The sequence below is a fragment of the Penicillium citrinum genome, assembly GCF_028827155.1.
Source record: "Penicillium citrinum strain IBT 23319 chromosome Unknown utg000003l:1.0-4596430.0:1.0-4598250.0, whole genome shotgun sequence".
Lineage (NCBI taxonomy): Eukaryota > Fungi > Ascomycota > Eurotiomycetes > Eurotiales > Aspergillaceae > Penicillium > Penicillium citrinum.
The window spans coordinates 3,969,692-3,989,661 of record NW_026622688.1 but is presented as its reverse complement, the minus strand read 5'-3'; the positions used below and the strand labels follow the sequence as shown (position 1 = coordinate 3,989,661).

General features: G+C 48.6%; 5 protein-coding genes across 5 annotated transcripts; 3 read left to right on the top strand and 2 right to left on the bottom strand.

Moving 5' to 3' along the window:
* Positions 1 to 971: 971 nt before the first annotated feature.
* N7469_004728 (uncharacterized protein) lies at positions 972 to 4,267 on the top strand (the record flags this gene model as incomplete). The annotated part of the gene is made up of 6 exons (XM_056643648.1): positions 972 to 1,058; positions 1,118 to 1,457; positions 1,518 to 3,651; positions 3,705 to 3,826; positions 3,885 to 4,169; positions 4,242 to 4,267. The coding sequence occupies 6 exons, from the start codon at positions 972 to 974 to the stop codon at positions 4,265 to 4,267; spliced, it is 2,994 nt and encodes a 997-aa protein (XP_056503060.1).
* Positions 4,268 to 5,168: 901 nt separating this feature from the next.
* asf1 (nucleosome assembly factor ASF1) lies at positions 5,169 to 6,224 on the bottom strand (the record flags this gene model as incomplete). The annotated part of the gene is made up of 4 exons (XM_056643647.1): positions 5,169 to 5,562; positions 5,629 to 5,937; positions 6,016 to 6,055; positions 6,116 to 6,224. The coding sequence occupies 4 exons, from the start codon at positions 6,222 to 6,224 to the stop codon at positions 5,169 to 5,171; spliced, it is 852 nt and encodes a 283-aa protein (XP_056503059.1).
* Positions 6,225 to 6,735: 511 nt separating this feature from the next.
* On the top strand, positions 6,736 to 9,967 carry rna14 (cleavage polyadenylation factor subunit RNA14; the record flags this gene model as incomplete). The annotated part of the gene is made up of 4 exons (XM_056643646.1): positions 6,736 to 7,638; positions 7,701 to 8,132; positions 8,187 to 9,189; positions 9,249 to 9,967. The coding sequence occupies 4 exons, from the start codon at positions 6,736 to 6,738 to the stop codon at positions 9,965 to 9,967; spliced, it is 3,057 nt and encodes a 1,018-aa protein (XP_056503058.1).
* Positions 9,968 to 10,697: 730 nt separating this feature from the next.
* N7469_004725 (putative eukaryotic translation initiation factor eIF-2C4) lies at positions 10,698 to 14,263 on the top strand (the record flags this gene model as incomplete). The annotated part of the gene is made up of 7 exons (XM_056643645.1): positions 10,698 to 10,705; positions 10,981 to 11,404; positions 11,479 to 11,768; positions 11,821 to 12,023; positions 12,088 to 12,281; positions 12,345 to 12,731; positions 12,755 to 14,263. Coding segments are annotated over 7 exons (3,015 nt in total), but the record flags the coding sequence as incomplete, so codon positions are not given.
* Positions 14,264 to 15,809: 1,546 nt separating this feature from the next.
* Positions 15,810 to 19,721, bottom strand: N7469_004724 (SAGA histone acetyltransferase complex subunit SPT7; the record flags this gene model as incomplete). Its single annotated transcript, XM_056643644.1, has 6 exons — positions 15,810 to 16,045; positions 16,134 to 16,336; positions 16,401 to 17,089; positions 17,142 to 18,280; positions 18,348 to 19,455; positions 19,566 to 19,721. The coding sequence occupies 6 exons, from the start codon at positions 19,719 to 19,721 to the stop codon at positions 15,810 to 15,812; spliced, it is 3,531 nt and encodes a 1,176-aa protein (XP_056503056.1).
* Between the last annotated feature and the right edge of the window lie 249 nt (positions 19,722 to 19,970).

Below are 19,970 nucleotides of genomic sequence, written 5' to 3'. Positions count from 1 at the left end.
GAAGGGAGAGGCATAGCATTATTGGCATGTTTGAGCGACATGATACCCCGAAATTGGAAGTCTTATTTTGCCCCAGTCCTTTTTCCCTTTCAGTATCCTTTGAGTAGTATTATCGAGGAGAGGCACTCCTCAGACCCCTCGCTTTAGAATATAGTATGGCTTCAACAAGATATAAATAGTTCAGAATGCAAAAGGTAGTAGTAGTATGAGCCTTGTACGTAGGGCACGTCCTTGTACAAACTACTAGTTTGTACAAGGACGTGCTAGGTATATTGTTAGTACTTGGGCTTGCGTCTAATGTACGACTTGCTTGTGGGGATTAGGATACTATATCCTCTGACGAATATCTTCTTAAGCTAACGCTTGGAGTACCTCTCTGGAGGTCTCCATACCAAAGAGATTAGTGTATGATGAAGCAATTGTTTGTATTACTTGCCCGAATATGAGCGTCTTAATCTACTCCACAAGGATCTTTTTGAGCGGCAAAAGCGGTTTTATTCTTCTAATTCCGATCTGTGGAAGGCCATATGTGGCCACTCGTGCTACTAGTCAACGATGCCGTAAGCTATAGCCGCCGCAGGTGGTACATATATATCTCGAGAACCACTCTGTAACTGACGATGCGGAGCCCCACAGTCTATAGTTCGATTCGGCATGTGATTCGGAGTTCAACAATGCCGGTATAGACGATACTAATGACCTACAATAGCTGGCATGTATGTCAAGAATGGCAGAAGTTTCTTACCCTTTGTTCTGTTCAAATGAGTCTAGTTTAAAATATTCTTCCCAGCCTATTTCTTTGTTTATAACACTGAGATCGCTTCCAGCATGGCTTGCAGCCGCAGGGCGGGAGTGGAGCGGGGCAGATCCGTTTAGCCTCCGCCATGTCGTCAGCTAACGAAGCTCCACCACCTTTTTTCCCTTTCAACCTGCTGCATACCCTGTCAAACCCCAACGCATAGGGAAAGGATATGGCACAGTTCTTGAGAGGCAAGCAAGCTGGTATCCAGCACGACTTTTCAGAAGGTCTGGCAGCAGACTTCTTCAAGCTCGACGACGTTCGTCTTGGCATTCCAGGCACCCTTTTTTCCCTTCGTGAACTGACTCTGGTGCACAGTTTGAACGATGTGGTGTGAACTCGAAGATTAGCGTGATTGCATATGACCCGGTTCAATCCCTCCTTGCTGTGGGCACCAACGATACCCCGTATGGCAGCGGCCAGATCTATGTTTTCGGACAGCGTCGAGTGCTGGTCACATTTCAATTCCCGCGGAAATCCTCGGCCAAGTTCCTCCAGTTCTGTGCCGACAAGCTCGTCAGTGTCGACAGTAAAAATGAAGTCAGCATATATTCCCTCGAAACTAAGCGTTTGGTGACTTCGTACGCGCCTCCCGGGCAAGCCACAGCTCTTGCGACAGACGCGAGTCTTGATTATGCTTTCATTGGTCTCTCAAATGGTGTGTTGGATACAAAGGCATTACTTGACAAATGACGAAAATAGGCTAACATTGACGAAGGCGAGGTCATTGCTTATGATCTAGACCGAGAGTCTTTGACTGCTTATAAGATCCCAAATCTGTGGCTGGATGTGAACCCTCGCGCACGACTCTCCCCAGTCGTGTCGCTCGCATTTTCTACGCGCGATATTGGAAAAATACTCATTGGATACTCAGAAGGAGCAGTCACCTTCTCATTCAAACAGAATGTTGCCCAAAAATACTTCATCTATGAAGTGCCACCAGGCGCCCCTGGCGGAGACCCCGACGCGCCTTCCAGCGGAGTGCGCAAACCCAGGATGACTGAAGCCATTTGGCACCCAAATGGCACTTTTGTCCTAACTGTTCATGAAGATACCAGCTTGGTTTTGTGGGATTCAAAGGACGGCCGCAAGCTTCAAGCCCGTACGCTCCAGGCCACCAATGTTGACCAGCCAGGTGGCTCGAGGCCAGCGGGACCAGATGGCGAAACTAGTGGCCCTAAGGAACCTATTGTGAAGGTCAAATGGTGCGCAAAAGATAACCCTGATGATACCGGGCTTCTTGTTGCCGGCGGCCGACATGCTGGGGATTCAACTAAAGGCCTCACTTTCTTGGACATGGGCCCGACTCCGAACTACCAGACATCTTCTTGGCAGGTTCTCTCTAGCTATTTTGAGAGAACACGCCGACACATGTTATTGCCAATTCCGCCAGGTGCACAGGTCATCAATTTCTGCCCTATCCCTCGCTTGTCACCTTATTTTGCGGGTGCCCACGATCCAATTGCTTTGCTAGCCGTTCTTTCTTCCGGGGAACTGGTTACGATGAGCTTCCCTAGCGGGCATGCTATTACACCAACCAATATGCTTCACCCCTTCTTGTCTTTCGTTCATCCATTCGTGAATAAAGCTACTCTGACTCCAGTCGACCGCAGTGTGTGGCTTGGGCTGCGAGAGCGCAGAATGCAAGGGCCTAAGTTTGTGATTGGAGGTGCGGAGGCAAAGAACCCTCTCAAGCGCTTTGAGAATCGCAACGTCATTACAACTGCACACGCAGATGGAACTGTGCGTCTTTGGGACGCTGGTCATGACGACGAAATTGAGAATGGCGAGGCTATCCAGGTTGATCTGGCTAGGGCCGTTGGCCGGGTCCGCAATATTGAAGTCACTGAAATGTCCTTGGCCGCCAGTGCAAATGAATTATCTATCGGCCTTCGCACCGGAGAGCTCGTTGTCTTCAGATGGGGCAATAATCTTTCGCAAGGCCGCGATGATGCCCCTGGTCCTAACCAACCTGGAAAACTAACATCTATTAATCACCGAACAGATCCTGGCCTGAAGTCCGGGTTTATTCCCTTGACGCTCTTGGATATGCAACAAGGGCCAGTGACGGCTGTGAAACATAGCCAAGTAGGCTTCGTGGCGGCTGGGTTCGAGGGAGGCAGTTTGGTCATTATGGACTTGCGCGGCCCAGCAATTATTCACACCGCGCATCTATCCGAGTTTTCGAAGGTATCCAAACGGAGTAGCTTCGTACGAAAGAAGAGTAGTACGGAGGACGCCCCGCCTGAATGGCCTACATCCATCGAATTTGGTGTGATGACGCTAGAGGGCGAAGATTATTCGAGCATCTGCTGTTTTGTTGGTACGAACCGAGGAAATGTGGCAACATTCAAGATTCTACCAACTGCTAATGGTGCCTATTCGGCTGCATTCGTGGGCGTCTCCAACATCGAGGACAAAGTCTGCAACCTCATCCCAATCGACGCAGACTCCGGGGGTAATGCTCTTGCTACACCAAACGCAGTTGGCGGGCTGAGAAACGGCATGAAGATCAATGGTGTCCTCGTTGCAGTTTCGCCATCAAGCTGTCGGATCTTTAAGCCCGCAACATCCAAGGGCGCACACAAGACGTGGGACGACTTTTTTGTTGACTCTTCGGCGGTCGTGCGAACCGAGGGTCGTGGTTACAGTCTTGTATGTCTTTGCGGCGATGGAAATGCACGCGCATTCTCTATTCCTGCCTTGAAAGAAATTGGCTGCAGTAATATAAACCACATTGCTGAGATGAGACGACTTTCTGAGGCACACATCACGCCTACGGGGACTGTGATGACTTGGACTGGCCCATCTGAAATGGGGCTTTTCAATGTTTGGGGATCGGGCCACCAAATGTATGACTCCCTGTCTCATTGTGATGAAAACTGATTGCTAACTACCTCTACAGGAGCCCTTCCCAGGACCGACTGTTTGATCCCGCGAAGGTGATACCGGCTCGTCCAACTATCACCAACATCCAATGGATTTCAGGAACTCAATACATCTCGCCGCAAGATATGGATATTCTAAGTGCGTTTCATACTAAAATGGTTCGAGTTTGCTTCCAGTCATGCTAATAGTCATATAGTCGGCGGCCCTAATCGCCCACCATCGAAGCGGATGATCGAACAAATGAGAGTTGACGAACAAGAGCGCCGTCAAGCCCTGCGGGAAGGCCGTGCACCACCACCACAGTCGGGTCCGAGCAACGAGGAAGGCTATTGGTCGTCTATGACTCGTGGTATTCAGGAGCGCACCGAGCGCCTTGGAATTGCGGGTGATACGATGGATCGACTCGAGGAGAACAGTAGTAGTTTTGCCAGCGACGTGGGCAAATACGTACAGAGCCAGAAGAGGAAAGCTGTGTTTGGTGGTAAGTGCTCTTCACTCAAGCAACGAATATCAAACTCCACCCCCTTGCATGATGACTGACCGACCTTTCTAGCTTTGGGATCCAAGTTTGGGTTTTAAATTCTATTTCTTGAGACCCTGAGTAGATTAAAGTGATACCTTTTTGTCATTCCTCGGGCTTCCCATATTAGATATTCGAGTAAAGTTGAGACATAAATTTTAGTTGTAGGACAGTACAGTATACCATTGCTTACTAGGTATTAGTAACCTGCTTATGTCTCACTAGTTTCAGACAATGCGAAGCACTAGTAATTGCTACAATATTGAATTATTACACACTATTCACTAGTTAGTGGTTGGCGAATTGTTGTAGGGCCCTTATCTGGCTAGTATGATACACTGTGAGATGTCCAGGTTGAGCATCGCGGATTGAACGGAGGCAGTACTGAGGGAGAAAAAGAAAGGAGAACTCTAGGAACATTTAAATAGTACCAGCAAACAGCGAAGCACTGGCAGAACGTAAATCTACATTCCGGCCTGGTTCTCGACTTATCTGTTGTCCATGATCGTGCAACAGAAGGTTTACAGTCCTCCAAGCACCGCAGCTGTTGTTAGCATATGTACAGTATAGTACATTGTAGGTTTTCCCAGGGTACTCCTGTCCAATTGCGTGCTATGTACATATCATCATAAGGAACGGTCCGGTCATTCTTGTGTGTCGATCATTGCAGTGGGGTATTTATCCGGCCATTAAGGATGTTTTTTTAAAGAGATGGTTGACGTGTCCAAAAAAAAATCCCTTCCGCATAGCTGTGCTGAATGAAGATCGACGACTACGGCCCCAAGGGAGGTTGAATTGAAAAGTTTTCTATTTCGTAGACCCTGATCAACGCCGAGTTGAGCAGGGGTATAATCAGGAGATTGGTTCAGGTGTCATAAACGTAGCGTATTGGCTGTCATCAAGAAGCATAGGAAATCAAACGGTGAAAGATACGGGAGGTAACCAGGTGTGGGTTATGTTTTAGTGCACCATAACCTCAGGCTGGGCTTGGTGAGAAGATTTGGTGGCAGAGTCGTCCTTCTGTTCAGAATCATCACCCATTTCGACATCCTCATCACCACCCTCCTCCTCCTCGAGGTCATCATCGTCATCGTCATCACTGTCCTCCTCGAGGTCTTCACTGCCAGCGTCGGACTCTTCATCATCCTCCTTGCCAGCGGTAGGTTCAGCACCCTCCATTTCATGGTCTTCACCGGCCTCAGGCTCGCCATCTTTATTGGCATCCTCGAGCTCCTTGACAAGAGCAGCCTCGAGTTCGGCTTCCTCAGCACCATAGGTATTACTATCATCATCAAGGTTGTCGGCCTCGGGCTGGTCTGGTGGATACTCAGCAGGGGCAGACTCCTCAGAATCCCTAAGAGATGACATGTGAGTGGAACGATTCAAATAAAGAAACAAAACCTTCAAAGGGAGTCCATACCATTTGATAGCAAATCGAGTCACACGGGGCTTCTCAGCAAGGACATTACGGCGAATACGCTCAATAATGGGCTTGGCAGGAGGCTCAGCGGCCAATTCCTCAGAGTCATACTCGTTATTGTTGTAGTAGCCAACACGGACGAATTCACGACCGTCATAGCTGCAGGTAAGAAGGATGACAGTAACTCCGAGGATCTCAGAGGCGGGAATTCGCTTCAGGTCGGGCGCATCGGCCTCGAAGATGAACTTGTTCACACCGACCGGAATTGGGCCAACAAGGAGAGAGTCGAGTTCTTGGTCATATTCGGAGCTAGAAAGAGTCAGCGGATGCGAATCTCAAGGAGGTCAGGAGGTTGCTGTCGTTGCGATGGTGGGGTAGTAGACATACGAAGTGGCGGAGCCGACATAGGTGAGTTTCCACTCGAGATCTTAAGTGATTTTGTTAGAAGAAAGTAACAGCCAAGTGGCCTCAATTGGTAAGAACATACCCTTTTGAAGCTGCTCAAGGCACTCGAAAGTGATCTCAAACTGATAAGAGTCGGTGAAAGCGGCAGGGTTGTTGAGGATTTTAACCCCAAGAAGAGAGACAACGGACATTTTGAATATGTGATATGCGTGTATGTACGTTGAATGTGGGTTAGGAAGAGCGTGGGAGAAGAAGGAGAATTTATAGGGTCAAAGCAATGAATCCGGGGCAGAAGAAAAGAGAAACAAACAGTTCACCGCAAGGAATGTGAACGGGAACTCGCCATAAAGAGGCATAATGCGAGGGAGTTCCCTCGACGCGCCTTCGCGTCCCTTGCGGGCGCGCTTGACCGCCCACGTGATAGACCGCAGCTGGATTTGCGTTAGGAGCTTGTCGAGCGCATTGGAACCTCACGAGAATTGCTCCCCCTCTCAGGTGTGCATTGAAAGGCTTCACTGAGAATTCATTGGCCCCGCTTGACGGCGGTGTGCTCGTTTATATACCTAACCACCGGCGCATCATTCAACTATCACTTTCCCGTCGCCAATCTCTTTCCCTCGGCCCTTCACATCTCCCCATCACCTCTCTTATCTTTCTCCAGCTCCCTTTGTTCTCACAACCTCCCCACACATCGCTTCAGCCATGGCCGATGACGAAGCCGAGCAGGCTTTCTTCCAGGCACAAGCTACTGACGCGGGATCTGAGCAGCAAAATGCTATTGAAGAACCCGTTGAGGCAAACCTTGATGAGGAAGAAGAAGAGTTTGACCCCACGAACACATTAAATGACGAACAGCAAACGACAGAATATGATCCCCAGCAGGATGGAGAAACCACCGAAGGTCCTTCCGCAACCCCGCTTGACTCGTTAGATGCCGCAGATCCTTCCCAAGAACCTTCGCATGCCGAGCTTCAGACTTCTACCACGGTCCCGTCTACGGCTGCATTGGCGCAACCTCAGACCAGAACAATTGGGGGATTCGAAGTTGATGACGATGACGAAGATGATAAAGAGGGAGAAAATGAAGAAGAGCAAGGACAATATAAAGGAGCAGGAAACGAAGAGGAAGAGGAAGAAGAAGCGGACTATGAACCGCCGGCTGCGCTGGGGGTTGATGACACAGATGCCATGCCGATGACTATGTCTCAAGATCCAAGTTCAGGAAATGCAATTCAAAATATTTCACCTGATATATCATCGCAGCCGCCTGTTCAGGGTTCTGCCAGCATTTCAGACGTTGCCAATAGTTCTTACTCTCCTGCACATGTTCCCAATATTGATCTTTCTGCCTCTGCTCAAGCTCAGTGGGCTTCGCAGGAAGCGAGCCTTCAGAACAGTACCGTTCCTACTCCTGTACCTGATTCCCCGACTGCTCAAGGGCGTCTCCCCTATGACCGCGTTGGAATTTTGCAAGATCGGGTAGATGAGGACCCGCGAGGAGATATTGCTGCGTGGCTCGAGTTGATTGCAGAGCATCGCAGCCGCAATAGGCTGGACAGTGCCCGGGAGATCTACGAGCGATTCTTTAAGATCTTTCCTACGGCGGTAAGCTTGAGTATTCCACATAATTTTTCAGAATTTGCAGCTAATAAATGGACAAATCGCAGGCCGATCAATGGGTGGCATATGCCACAATGGAGTCTGAATTAAACGAGCTCTTCCGTCTGGAACAAATATTCAATCGAACACTTCTTACGGTTCGCAGCGTGCATCTTTGGTCTGTTTATTTGGATTACGTCCGTCGCCGAAATCCCTTGACCACGGACACTAGTGGACAAGCTCGACGAGTCATTTCATCTGCATATGACCTCGCTCTTCAATACGTTGGCATGGATAAGGACAGCGGTAACATCTGGTCAGACTACATTGAGTTCATTCGTACTGGGCCAGGGAATGTCGGTGGTTCTGGATGGCAGGATCAACAAAAAATGGATCTGCTACGAAAGGCTTACCAACGAGCCATTTGTGTCCCAACTCAATCTGTCAATGCACTTTGGAAAGAGTATGACCAGTTCGAAATGGGTCTCAATAGACTGACGGTAATTTCCATTCTCCACGTGAACTACTTCAAACAGATCGACTGACTTCAATAGGGTCGGAAATTCTTACAGGAACAATCGCCGTCGTACATGACGGCACGCAGTTCTTACACTGAACTTCAGAATATTACTCGGGACTTGATACGTACCTCACTTCCTCGCTTACCTCCTGTGCCAGGATCCGAGGGTGATGTTGAATTCGCGTACCAGACCGATGTGTGGAAACGCTGGATTGCCTGGGAGAAGGGAGATCCTCTGGTTCTGAAAGATGATGATGCCGCGGCCTTCAAAAACCGCGTGGTCTATGTTTACAAGCAAGCTTTGATGGCCCTTCGCTTTTTGCCTGAAATTTGGTTCGACGCTGCTGATTTCTGTTACTTGAACGACATGAGCAACGATGGCAATGACTTCCTGAAGCAAGGTATTGAGGCGAATCCCGAAAGTTGTCTGCTAGCTTTCAAGCAGGGTGATCGGATTGAAGTCACATCGGACTCGGAGAAAGATCCTTCTAAACGAGCTATCAAAGTACGGGAGCCCTATGATAAACTCCTAGAGGCTCTTTACGAATTGATCAACAAGGCGCGCAACCAAGAGAACCAAGACGTTTCCCGTATTGAGGAGACATTCGCGAAAGAGAACCCCAAACACAAGTCTGCTCAGAACAATGACGACGATGACTTCCAAGGCGAGGCAAAGGAGAAAGAAGCGGCCAAGACAGCCCAAATAGAGGCAGTACGAAAAGCCCACTCGATCCAGATCACTACACTTTCCAAGACCATATCATTTGCGTGGATTGCTTTGATGCGCGCCATGCGTCGTATTCAGGGCAAAGGGAAGCCCGGCGAATCAGCTGGCTCCCGTCAAGTTTTTACAGAAGCTCGAAAGCGTGGCCGTATCACCAGCGATGTCTACATCGCCAGTGCTCTTATGGAATACCACTGCTACAAGGACCCTGCGGCAACCAAGATCTTTGAACGCGGAGCCAAGCTTTTCCCAGAGGATGAAAACTTCGCTCTTGAATATTTGAAGCATTTAATCGATATCAATGATATCATCAGTAAGTCGATCTCTATGTCCTGCTCATACACTATGCAAGCCTGCTAACATACATTCAAGATGCCAGAGCTGTATTCGAGACCACAGTCAGAAGACTGGCCTCCAGTCCAGAAAATGTGCACAAAGCCAAGCCTATTTTTGCTTTCTTGCACGAATATGAATCCCGATACGGTGATCTTGTTCAAGTAATCAATCTGGAGACTCGTATGCGCGAGCTTTATCCGGAGGACCCATCTTTGGACCAGTTCTCGCATCGTTACATCACGCCTACATTCGACCCTATATCGGTGCGGCCCATTTTGTCACCTTCACAAACTCAACCCAAAACATCTCATCCCAGCGTCATTCCAGAAATGCAGAACTCTTCCGGGTCTGGACAAGTCGACATGTCTCTTAACTCACCGAAGCGACCTTATCCTGGTGACGATTTTGATTACGATTCGGATCGTCCTCGCAAGTTCGTTCGAGCAGAATCCCCTCTGAAGACCGCACAAGGTCGTCGTCTCGATCAACAGAAAAGGGTCCAACCTCTGCCTGGTCAAGTCACATCTCACTACAAACCACAGGGATCGCCGGCACCCCTGCCCCGGGAGGTGGTTCAACTCCTCAGCATCATTCCACATGCATCAGCATACAATATCTCGCGGCTGTCGCCCGAAAAAATGGTCGACCTTATTCGCCGCACCGAAATTCCGGCTAGCACTGCTCAGATCCCGCTCCCTGCCAATGCTCGAGGGCTTGGGGCAGTTCAGGGCGGAGCAAATGCATACGGAAGCTAGTTTGTTCCTTCCAACAATCGTCCATTCCGTGAACATGGTTCTGAAAAGAACGGTGGGGACACTACTAGCGTGCATTCTCAAGGTGCTTGTCATTGTTGATCCGCCTTTCCAACGCTCGCATATTGTTTTCTTGTCCTTTTAAAGTTCTTGCATATTGATCACCCATCATACATCGTTCATCTAATCTCTATGGAGCAAATTTGGCGGTCCTTTTTTTTTTCGAAGATATCCTCTTTGTTGAATGAAGCTTGAGTTTCGACGAAGGATGGGATTAAGCTATCCATGGCTCTTCTCTTCCTCCTTTTCTATCCCATTATCCTTCTTTCTCTCCTCTCATTCTTCCCCTCCCTCTTCCCTTTCCAGAGGCCGTTGCATGTATTGGGCGTCGATCTTTAATTTAGGCATCGGGTGTCTATTGATCTAAGTTGATTTTCCCTTTTTTTTTTCTCCGTGAATGGAGAAACCTTCCTATTGTCCTGTACAGCTTCGCATGTTCATTACCGTGAAGATAGCCTTCAATGACAATTGAATAAAATCCAAATCTCCTTCTCAACCAGAATATCAAAATATTCACTAGACATCACTCCTCTTGTCCCATTCACGTCTTGTTTGTTTTGTTGTTTGACAATCATGGCACCTGCCTGCCTTCTGCAACTTCCTCCTGTCTGTCTGCACCTGCCTCAGTCGAACTATAAAACCACGAATGCGCTTGCTTGCTTTCTGCTCCAAAATGGCTCGGTGATTGTTTATCTTGCCTCTTTCTTTCGCTGTTCCTCTTTTTCTTTCTCTTCTTTCGTACGCTTCTGATATCTCAAACTGCTCTCGATTTGTTTTGCAACTCTTTCAAACCTTCTGATATCAAATCAATTGTTTCACCAAGGTAAGTGATATGATCACTTCTATATCATATTGTCCCAAGATGTTTGATGTAATCTCCTTGTTTGCTGGTCCCGGTTTCTCTGCTTTTGTTTGATGAAATCGTTCATCTCCGTATACTAATCTGTGGTTTTTAGCAAATTCTCGCACCCAAGTGAGTCTCAAGATTCTGTGGTCATGGATTCGAGCTCCAAGAGATCAGGCAAAAGCCCTTCTCGCGGGAAGCCGTCGGGCAATAGCCCTAGCCGCAAGAGCGACTCCAGCAAGAAAAGCTCCAGCTCCAGCTATGGAAGTTCTGGGTCCGTGAAGTCTTATGACTCCCGCCAGGGACCACCTACTCATCCGAAAATTGTTCATCCTGACCCTGCTCCGCCGGGATATGAACGAATCAAGGATACTCTTGTCCGGGATCGAGGCAAGAAATGGCTGCCTCCTCCCAAGGCCGAGAAGAAGCTCTCCCCCGAGATTCTCAAACAAGCGCAGAACATCTCCGCAAAGACTGAAATGCGCGATGGTAAACCATACAATCCACGCGAAAAGTTCATCGAGGAGCACACCCCAGTGAGTTTTATCATGCTCGAATATCTTGTCCTCTGATCCATATCTCTTGACGAGCAGAACTGATTGAGTCGTAGGTGCCTCGATATAATTTACCGCCACGCAACGCGTACAACAAGTCGGGCAAAGAAGTTGAAGTTGTCATGAATGCATACCCAATCATCAAGTTTCCAACTCGCCCGGTTTTTCAGTACGAGGTCAACGCAATGCTTGGTAAGTGGAAGGCAAGTGCAGGCCCCGATGATCCTCCGGAGAAAGGTCAGTACATGGAACAAGATTCGGAAATCTTGCGAAAGGTCTTCTATCGCTCAAAGGTCAGGAAAGAAGAACTTCCTGATGCAATCTACGATGGAAAACATATTGCTTGGTATGATACATCTCTGTTCTTCATCGCCTGACATGATTGCTAATGCACACAGGTCTCTTACCAATCTGGACCGTCAGCTGCGAGACAAATTTGTCTATCCCAGTGGATGGCGCCGACCTGTTGGAACTCGGTCCGACGTTTACGGTGAGGAGATCTGTCTCATCATGAGTGTTCGACGCAAATTGTATCTGGGAACAATCAATGAGTGGCTTGCGAGAAAGCGGCCACTCGATGAGACTGTCATGGAAGCTTTGAGTGAGTTCTACTATAAAAAGATGCAGAAGGATATAGGCTTACTGAATTTTGCTTCTCTTGACAGACTTCCTTGATAATTTGATCCGGGATTACCCAGCGAAGGAGTTCACGGCCCTGAAGCGATCATACTTCTTTGAGAAGCTTGAAATTCATGAGGATCCGGAAATCAGAAAGATCGCAGACAAATCGCACTGGCCACTACTTCAAAGTGGTGCAACCTGCTATCGTGGGGCTTTTCAAACGATCCGATCTTCACCTGTAAGCCATATGCCATAGCTTAACTTTGAGGTGAACTACAACTGACTTTGATGTCTTCTTCAGATGGGTCTCTATCTGAATCTAGATATTGCACATGCTGTCTTCTATTCTCGAACATCCCTCATGGATATCATTCGTGGTATTTTGGGCATAGACGACCGAGCCAGGCTCGCCAGAGCCCTTGAACCCATTGTAGATGCCAATGGTGTCCGGGATGAAAGCCCGGAATTTGCAAAAGTCAGCAAACGGATTCACGGTATACGTGTGTGCCCTGATTTCGAGGGATATCCTTTGTCTCAGCGCAGCTATACTGTCGACCATCTCATCAATGGCGGCGCTAAGGAATACATGATCAAGATCGATGACCCTGCCACTGGAAAGTCTGAGCGAACAAGCATTTACGACTACTTCCGCAAGAAGTACAACCTGAACATGAAATTTCCAAAAACAGTCCTTGTTCAAATGACACGCAGCAGTGTCATATTCCCCTCGAAATTCTGTTTGTCCGGCATCTTCAGCGGTGGCCGCATAAGCTCGATGAGCGCATGGCTGCGGACATGATCAAGTGGACTGCTGTCAAGCCGACAGGACGTTTAGATGCCATTCTGAATTGTCAAAAGATTCTTGATCATGCAAAGGACCCTAATCTGAAAAATTATGGCATGAAGATTGGTACCAGCATGATCAAGACAAAGGCCCGTCTCCTTCCCAATCCCGAGATTCAATTTGGCAATATCAAACATAACCCAGGCACTACCGGACGCTGGGACCTTCGGGGTAAGAAATTCCTCAAGCCAAATACAAAAGCTCTTGAATGCTGGGGAATTGGCTTTATCGCAGGGTATCGAAGTTCGATCACGCATGAGCAGGTTCGCGCCTGGCATGAACATTTCGAGAAACTTTTCAAACAACACGGAGGTATATACAAGAACAAGGCCCTCTCCATCGAATTGCGAGACGATATTGGCGTCGCAATGAAAACGCTTTATGAAAAGACTCGCGAAGCATGGGGATCTCTCCCACAGCTGTTGGTGATTATCGTGCCCGACAAAAATAGCTTTAGTTATATGCGCATCAAGAAATCATGCGATTGCCGATGGGGAGTCCCCTCCCAGGTTTTGCAATCACGTCACTGCATGGACAACAAGCCCCAATACATTTCAAATGTCCTGATGAAGGTGAACGCCAAACTCGGTGGTGTCACCAACCGAGCTATTCCCAAGACACCAATATCGACGTTGCGGCCGCAGTCCATCATCATTGGAGCTGATGTCACGCACCCCATGCTTGGTGTTTGGACACCTTCGCTCGCTGCCATGTGTATCTCTAACGATCCGCAAGGAATCAGCTACATGGGAGGCTGCCAATCGAACGGAGACCTGAAAGAAATCATCAAGCCCGAGAACATTCGGGAAATTCTCCTCCCCCTCATGATGGAATGGAACGCGACTCTTGGAAAAGGAGGCAAGCCGGCTAAGCAGATTTATTACTTCCGTGATGGAGTGTCGGAATCTGAGTACAACGAGATTCTCCACAAAGAGGTTGCCGCTATCAAAAAGGTTGCTGCTGAGTGTCTCAAAATTGATCGCTGGCCTGGAAAGATGACAGTCGTCATCGCAAATAAGCGTCACCATTTGAGAGCGTTCCCAAAGCTAACGGACAAAAATGCATCTGATAGAAATGGAAATCCTCTTCCTGGGCTTCTTGTCGATCGCGATGTCACCAGCCCTCATGGGTGGGATTTCTTGCTGTATTCACATGCTGCTCTCCAGGGCACATCTCGCCCAATTCATTACACTGTCCTCCTGGATGAGATTGGCCATAAAGCAGAGGAGCTGGAGAACATGATTTATGAACACTGTTACCAATATGTGCGCTCCACCACTCCGGTCTCAGTTCATCCATCAATCTATTATGCTCACTTGATCTCCGTTCGTGCACGCCACCACGAGGACATTCCTGCTAGTTCTGGGCCACAGCACGGTACACGAGTCCCGATGCGTCGCGAGCTTGAGCATCCTCGCCACAAGGAAAAGGAAGATTTCCGCGAGAAACAGAAGGAGCACCAGGAGGAGATGCTGAAGGGGAACACGGGCATCGTTTTGGCGAGAGTGTACCCAAGGCTATCACGCGCGCTCAAAGCCCTGGAAGTCAAGCAAGCTCCAAGGACGCCAGCTACAAGGACGACAAGAAAGATACAAAGCTCGCTGGCTCGCGTCTTCTCCCGATCATTGGAACTGGCAACCGGCTTTCATACAAGATGTGGTGGATCTGATGGATCAGACGCGCTATCAAATACCCAAGATACCAAGATTGATTACCTTGAGTGAAATCGCTGATCTTAAGACTGGATTATTGATTGTCCAGTGTCTTTTTAACCCAATCCAATCCTTTCTGTTCTGACATTCTATGTCATTGGTTTTACCCTCACCGGTCTATCCTCACTGTCAACAGTGTTTCTCTGCCTCTGTCTTATGGCCATGCATGGTCTTTAACCCAATAAACCCCAAATTTCATTCACTTGTTAGCCTGACTAAGTAGAATCACCATAGCTATGTAACCCTTCTAACAACGTGCATTATATTCGGACATCGTGCTCTTGCATCACTGGAATTGTCATTGTATGTGTCTTTACTCGGGAATAGTAGTCTTGAAGGCCATCGTGTGATTACTAGAAATTATGAATAGGTACCAAGCCACTTGGATTTCAGGATATTCCATTGATATCGGTAGTGCCAAAGAACTGAACACTACAAAGATTCGTAAACTAATGTACCATCCTATGGTACAAGTCAACCTTTAGTACATGGGATACCTTGACTTCAGAGATGTAGCTCCGACCTCTTAGCCATACTATCTATCCCTAAGTTCATGACTAGAACCGACGTAATCTCCGTACATCGGGAACCCTAGGGTACATACAAGGTTGTAGTGTAGTACCTCTACCTCGGTAGCTAAGGGATACTACTACCTAGTAGTATCATCAGGATGTATTGAAGATTGCTTGAAGCAAACGAAGGTGTATTTTGGTAAGATAAAAACAGCATGTAGATTCACTGGCAATAAACTGTACAAGGCAGCACATTAATAAAAAGAAATGATAATCAGCTGTCGACGGTTATGTTATAGTACAAGCAAAGTGCCGGAATACAGAATTATATAGAACGCAATACATGGCGACCCGGCGTGTGGAATCAAACAGAAAGGAAGATGATACATAACTGACATGGCCAGAAACGTCAAAGTAGTGATTCACAGCCGTATAAAGCGTCCGATCCACGCGTTGTGTATATCTCGTCCATCATTCACCCATTACTCTTCCATCAATCATCACACCCATTTCCTTCTGGGCGCCAGTTCCGGGGCGAGAAATATAAATTCAGAGGGGAATAGACAAATGGGAAACAGAGGGAAATAGTTTGATGGGATAAGTTCGATAAACTTGAGTGTGGAATTAAGGAAGTGAGAATGAGAATGAGGGACAAGGGTTAAGCGGCAATGAAAAGTTCGTGATCTTGCACTGAGCAATTATGCAGTTGTGCCATTAGTCATGGGAATATTCGAGTTATTTTGTTGGATCTCGCCAACACCATCAACGTTCGAACCTTCTTCAACCGGGTTGGGATTGGCATCAGTTGTGAAATCCGGATCTTTCATTCCATCCACTTGGTCTGCGTCGCCGTCGACATCATTGAAACCAGGCATATCTAAAGCGACACCACTGTTCTTTTTCGATTTCTTCTTACTTGGCTCAGAGGCCCCGGCTTTTGATGCTCCGACCAGACTTGATGGGGGGGCGTTTTTGTGGGCTCGTGTTCGGTGCTGACACGCCAGGCAACGGCGGAATCTTACCAGAAGCTGGGAGACGAGGCTTGGCCGCCATGGGTCGTTGTTTGGGAGGAAGCTCAAGATCTTCGACCAATGGCTCATCACTGTTTGCATCTAACTTTCCCTTGAAGAAAGCTTGGAGGAGGCCGATCTGGCCTGAGATATTGTCCACTGATATGCGGCCATATGGAGGCGGAGTGGGGAAAAGCGTAATAGCTTGGGTAGTACTATAGAAGAAAACGGGTAAGCTCCTGAAAGTGACAATTAGAGTGAGGGGGGTTGGTGGCATACTTGGTATTCTGCGACTGGGCCGCGCTATACATGCGGTTTTGAAGCAAGTGAAGAGGAACGCTTAGGGTAGCGAGGCCAAATTCCCGATCAAGACCCAGTTCCTTGAAGCCGAAGAAATCTTCATCGATGTCTTCCGCGAAATCACCGCCCACAAATTGCTCGCTTCCATCATTAAACGAATTCGAACCGTCTTCGCCACCATCTGCAAGAGCAGGCCGAAGCAGTTCGGTAAGGAGAGACTTAAGACGATCATGAGCAGTGGAGAGTTTTGTCCCAAGCCTCTCAACGTCATCCTTGATGTAAGATTCCAGCTCGTCGATATCGATTCCCACAGCAGAGAGGGTGTGGAGAACAACTTCTGGCTCAGTATAGGCGGGCTTCCACTCCGCAGCCGAGGTTGCAGTTTCTTGGGTCCCTGTGGCCGGTACCTTGGGGACTTCCATGTAAGATTTGATGGTGTCACCCATCTTTTGGAAGAAATCAGACGCTACATCCGTAACGACCTCAAGGGCAGATGGTTGATACTCTTCGAATCCAGCATGGTAGAAAATCTTGGCAATTGCTCGTTGGAGAGCTGCGCGACAAGTTCCGGGGGCGATCACCGGCCCGTTGTCATTCATGACGTGGGGTTGAATGTCCTGTTCAGCAAAGGGCTCTGGGTTGTATTTTTGGAATTGATTTTGGTACATCTAGACTTGGGTTAGAGTGATAAACAAATAGACACCACAAGAGTCTGCATACCTGAGACTGGAGTTGCATCTGCTTCACAATGCCTATCTTCGAGCATATCTTGCGGGTCTCTTGTAATTGACGCATGTTTGCATTGAACCTCTGGGTCAGTTTGCTTTCAGGCTGAGTGAACAAGCCCTTTGGCAAAACCCTGAGAAACTCCTCCGAGGCGTCGACGACATTACCCTCTGCATCCTCCTTCCAGGCCAAGCGATCTGGAAGGTCAGGAACACCCGACATTACATCGTAGTAATGAGGAATCATTTGGTCTTCCTCCACTTCGATGCCTTCAGCAAGTGTCTCCTTTCCCGCCTTGGGCTCCATGGCCTGAGTCTCAGCATCGTGGATTTTATCAGCTTCAATGGCAGCTTGCTTTTCATGTCGCAGCCACCGTCGCATGCCAGCTTTGGTTCGCCTGAGAGCAGGCTCATCGGCATTAAGCTTGTCACCCTTGAGAAGACGATGTCGCTCTGCAGCAATGAGCGCTCGGTCTCTCTTCGTCACTTGCTTCCATACCTTGTACTCCGGGTCATCTATCTCCGCCCCCGGAATTGAGATGGCGCTGAGAGCGGTAGTCGATGTTGATGGCACATCAATATCCATAGCATCATCTTGTTGGCTTGCAGCGGCTCCCAGTCCTGTAGGGTCAGATGGGGTATGGGAGCCAGGGGGTGGAGTAGAAAACCCATTTTGACTTGCCTCCATTGCCGTATCTGAGTCTGTCCTTGGGAGTGCTGGAGGCTGAGATGCAGCTGGCCCAGGCGGACCTTCAGAGCCGCTAGGCGTATTTCGAGAAGGAGCTGTGCCCTTCTTGGATGACTTTCCAGGGGCTTTTCTGCCCCTCGACGACATGATGGGCTCGTCATCGCTTTCATCGGCGCCATCAAGTTCCTCGCGCTGCAAGCGACGCTCTTCAGCTTCAACTTCAGCACGGTCTCTAATTACAATGTCAGGAATGAGAGGAACCAGTTTCTCTGTTTCCTTCCGCATATAGAGAGCATGTTTTCTCAAGAAATGCTCAGGGTTTGTGTTGTACTTCAGACAATTTGACCAGATCAGGTTCAAATCATCAACGAAGTCTTGCTTCGACCGATATTGCAAGCCCTTCAGCTTTTTCGTCATGCTTCCGAGGTCCATGGGGTGTTTGATGACTATTTGTATATGTTAGAACAAGGAGCAATTCTCACAACCAGTTAACAATGAGAGTCGGCAACCTACTTGTATAATAATCCGGGGCATCACGTTTGTTGACTCGTGTCAAAAATGCCGTAGAATGTTCCGTCATAGCCTTGAGCTCACTCAAAACTTTTTCGGCAGCTTCGTACAGCTCCTCTTGACCAATCTTATCCTCGCTGGCCCACTTGCTGCGGTTCTTTCGAACCTCACTCAAGAGACTTCGCAGTTCCGCATCGGATGCTTGGACCATATCACGCTTCTTATCAATCCGGGCGATCAAATTCTTGAGTGTTAGGCTAGATGCTCCCAGGTTTGTATTGCTCAAAGAGCTATACCCATTCGCCCCGCCGGCTGTATTACTACTTCCGGAACCAGCCTGGCCTGAGATCTCTGCCTCAACTTGTCGCTCAGACTCCTCCAATCTTTGTTGATCCAACATGGCATCCCGATCATTTTCAAGGGTATAAAACAAGGTATGGAAGCTTCGCTTGGCAGCTTCCTCCGTTGCTTTCTTGTCCTCTTCGAGCTGCTTCCGGATATCCTCAACTGACTCCTTTTTCGTTTCCTTTGATGCGTCATTGTTGGTAGAAGCCGCGGTGCCGGGGCGTTGAGAAGGTAGGTTAGAGGTATTTGGGTCTTGCGGCGGGGGATCCGATTTTCCCTTCAAAGGCGATTCGGAGGTATCGGCCATATCGGCATCATCGTCCTCATCATAATCATCGTAGTCATCATCCATTTTACGCGCGGGCTTTGATGGTGGAGCCGTAAGGGGTGCCGGCGCATCAACGCGTTCGGTTCCAGCGTCGGTCTGTTCCGTCTCTGCGACCGCGGCGGTCGCAGCATCATCAGCAGCAGCAGCATAATGACCAGAGAAAAGTACGTTTATTTTAGCCTCACTGCGGCGGTATAAATCACGGAATTGAGCTATGCGCGGGTCCTCATCGAGAGTGAGATCGGGCTCCGATGTCATACTACCGGGGTTCGGCCCGTCGGCGCTGACAGAGCCGCGTACCTGAGGCGTGCGCGAACCAGATAATGTTTTTACCAAGCCATTGACCGGTCGAGGCGATTCCTGATGCTCATCTGGGGGGGCGTGTATTGCCCGGTGGCCAGGCGTTGTGACCGAGCGACATGCTCCAAATCCCCGATTCTGGGGGTGGGCGAGACTCGATCCTCCACGGTTCGGATCACGGGCCGAGAAGTCACAACAAGGACGTTTTAGGAGGAAAAAAAGGCATAGAGATGTGCCGCACGACCGACCATTAAGCTAGGCGATGTCGAAAAGTGCCAAAATGATGGCACGGCCGCGAAGTTTGATGAAGAAGTTGAGGTCTTTTGTAGGGAAGTTTCTCGGACGGGGATGAATTCACGCCAGGCGCGAAGGCGGCAGATCGCGGCAATTTGCGATGGCTTCATTTCGCGCCTTTTAGTCATTCGCTCCCCGCCAGGAAGTCATTTGGAGCAATTGATTTAGTTTAATTTGATTTGATATTTTTTCTTTTCTTTTCTTCATACTGGATCTTCATTGAAATACAACTACTCCCTGATTCTCTTTATCTACATACAAGTCATGCTTTGAGGGAGTATCTGCAAAAGAGTACTGTGACAAGCTCTTTCACTCTCTCCGCATGACGCATAAGGCAGCACTGGGGCCAAATCGATCCA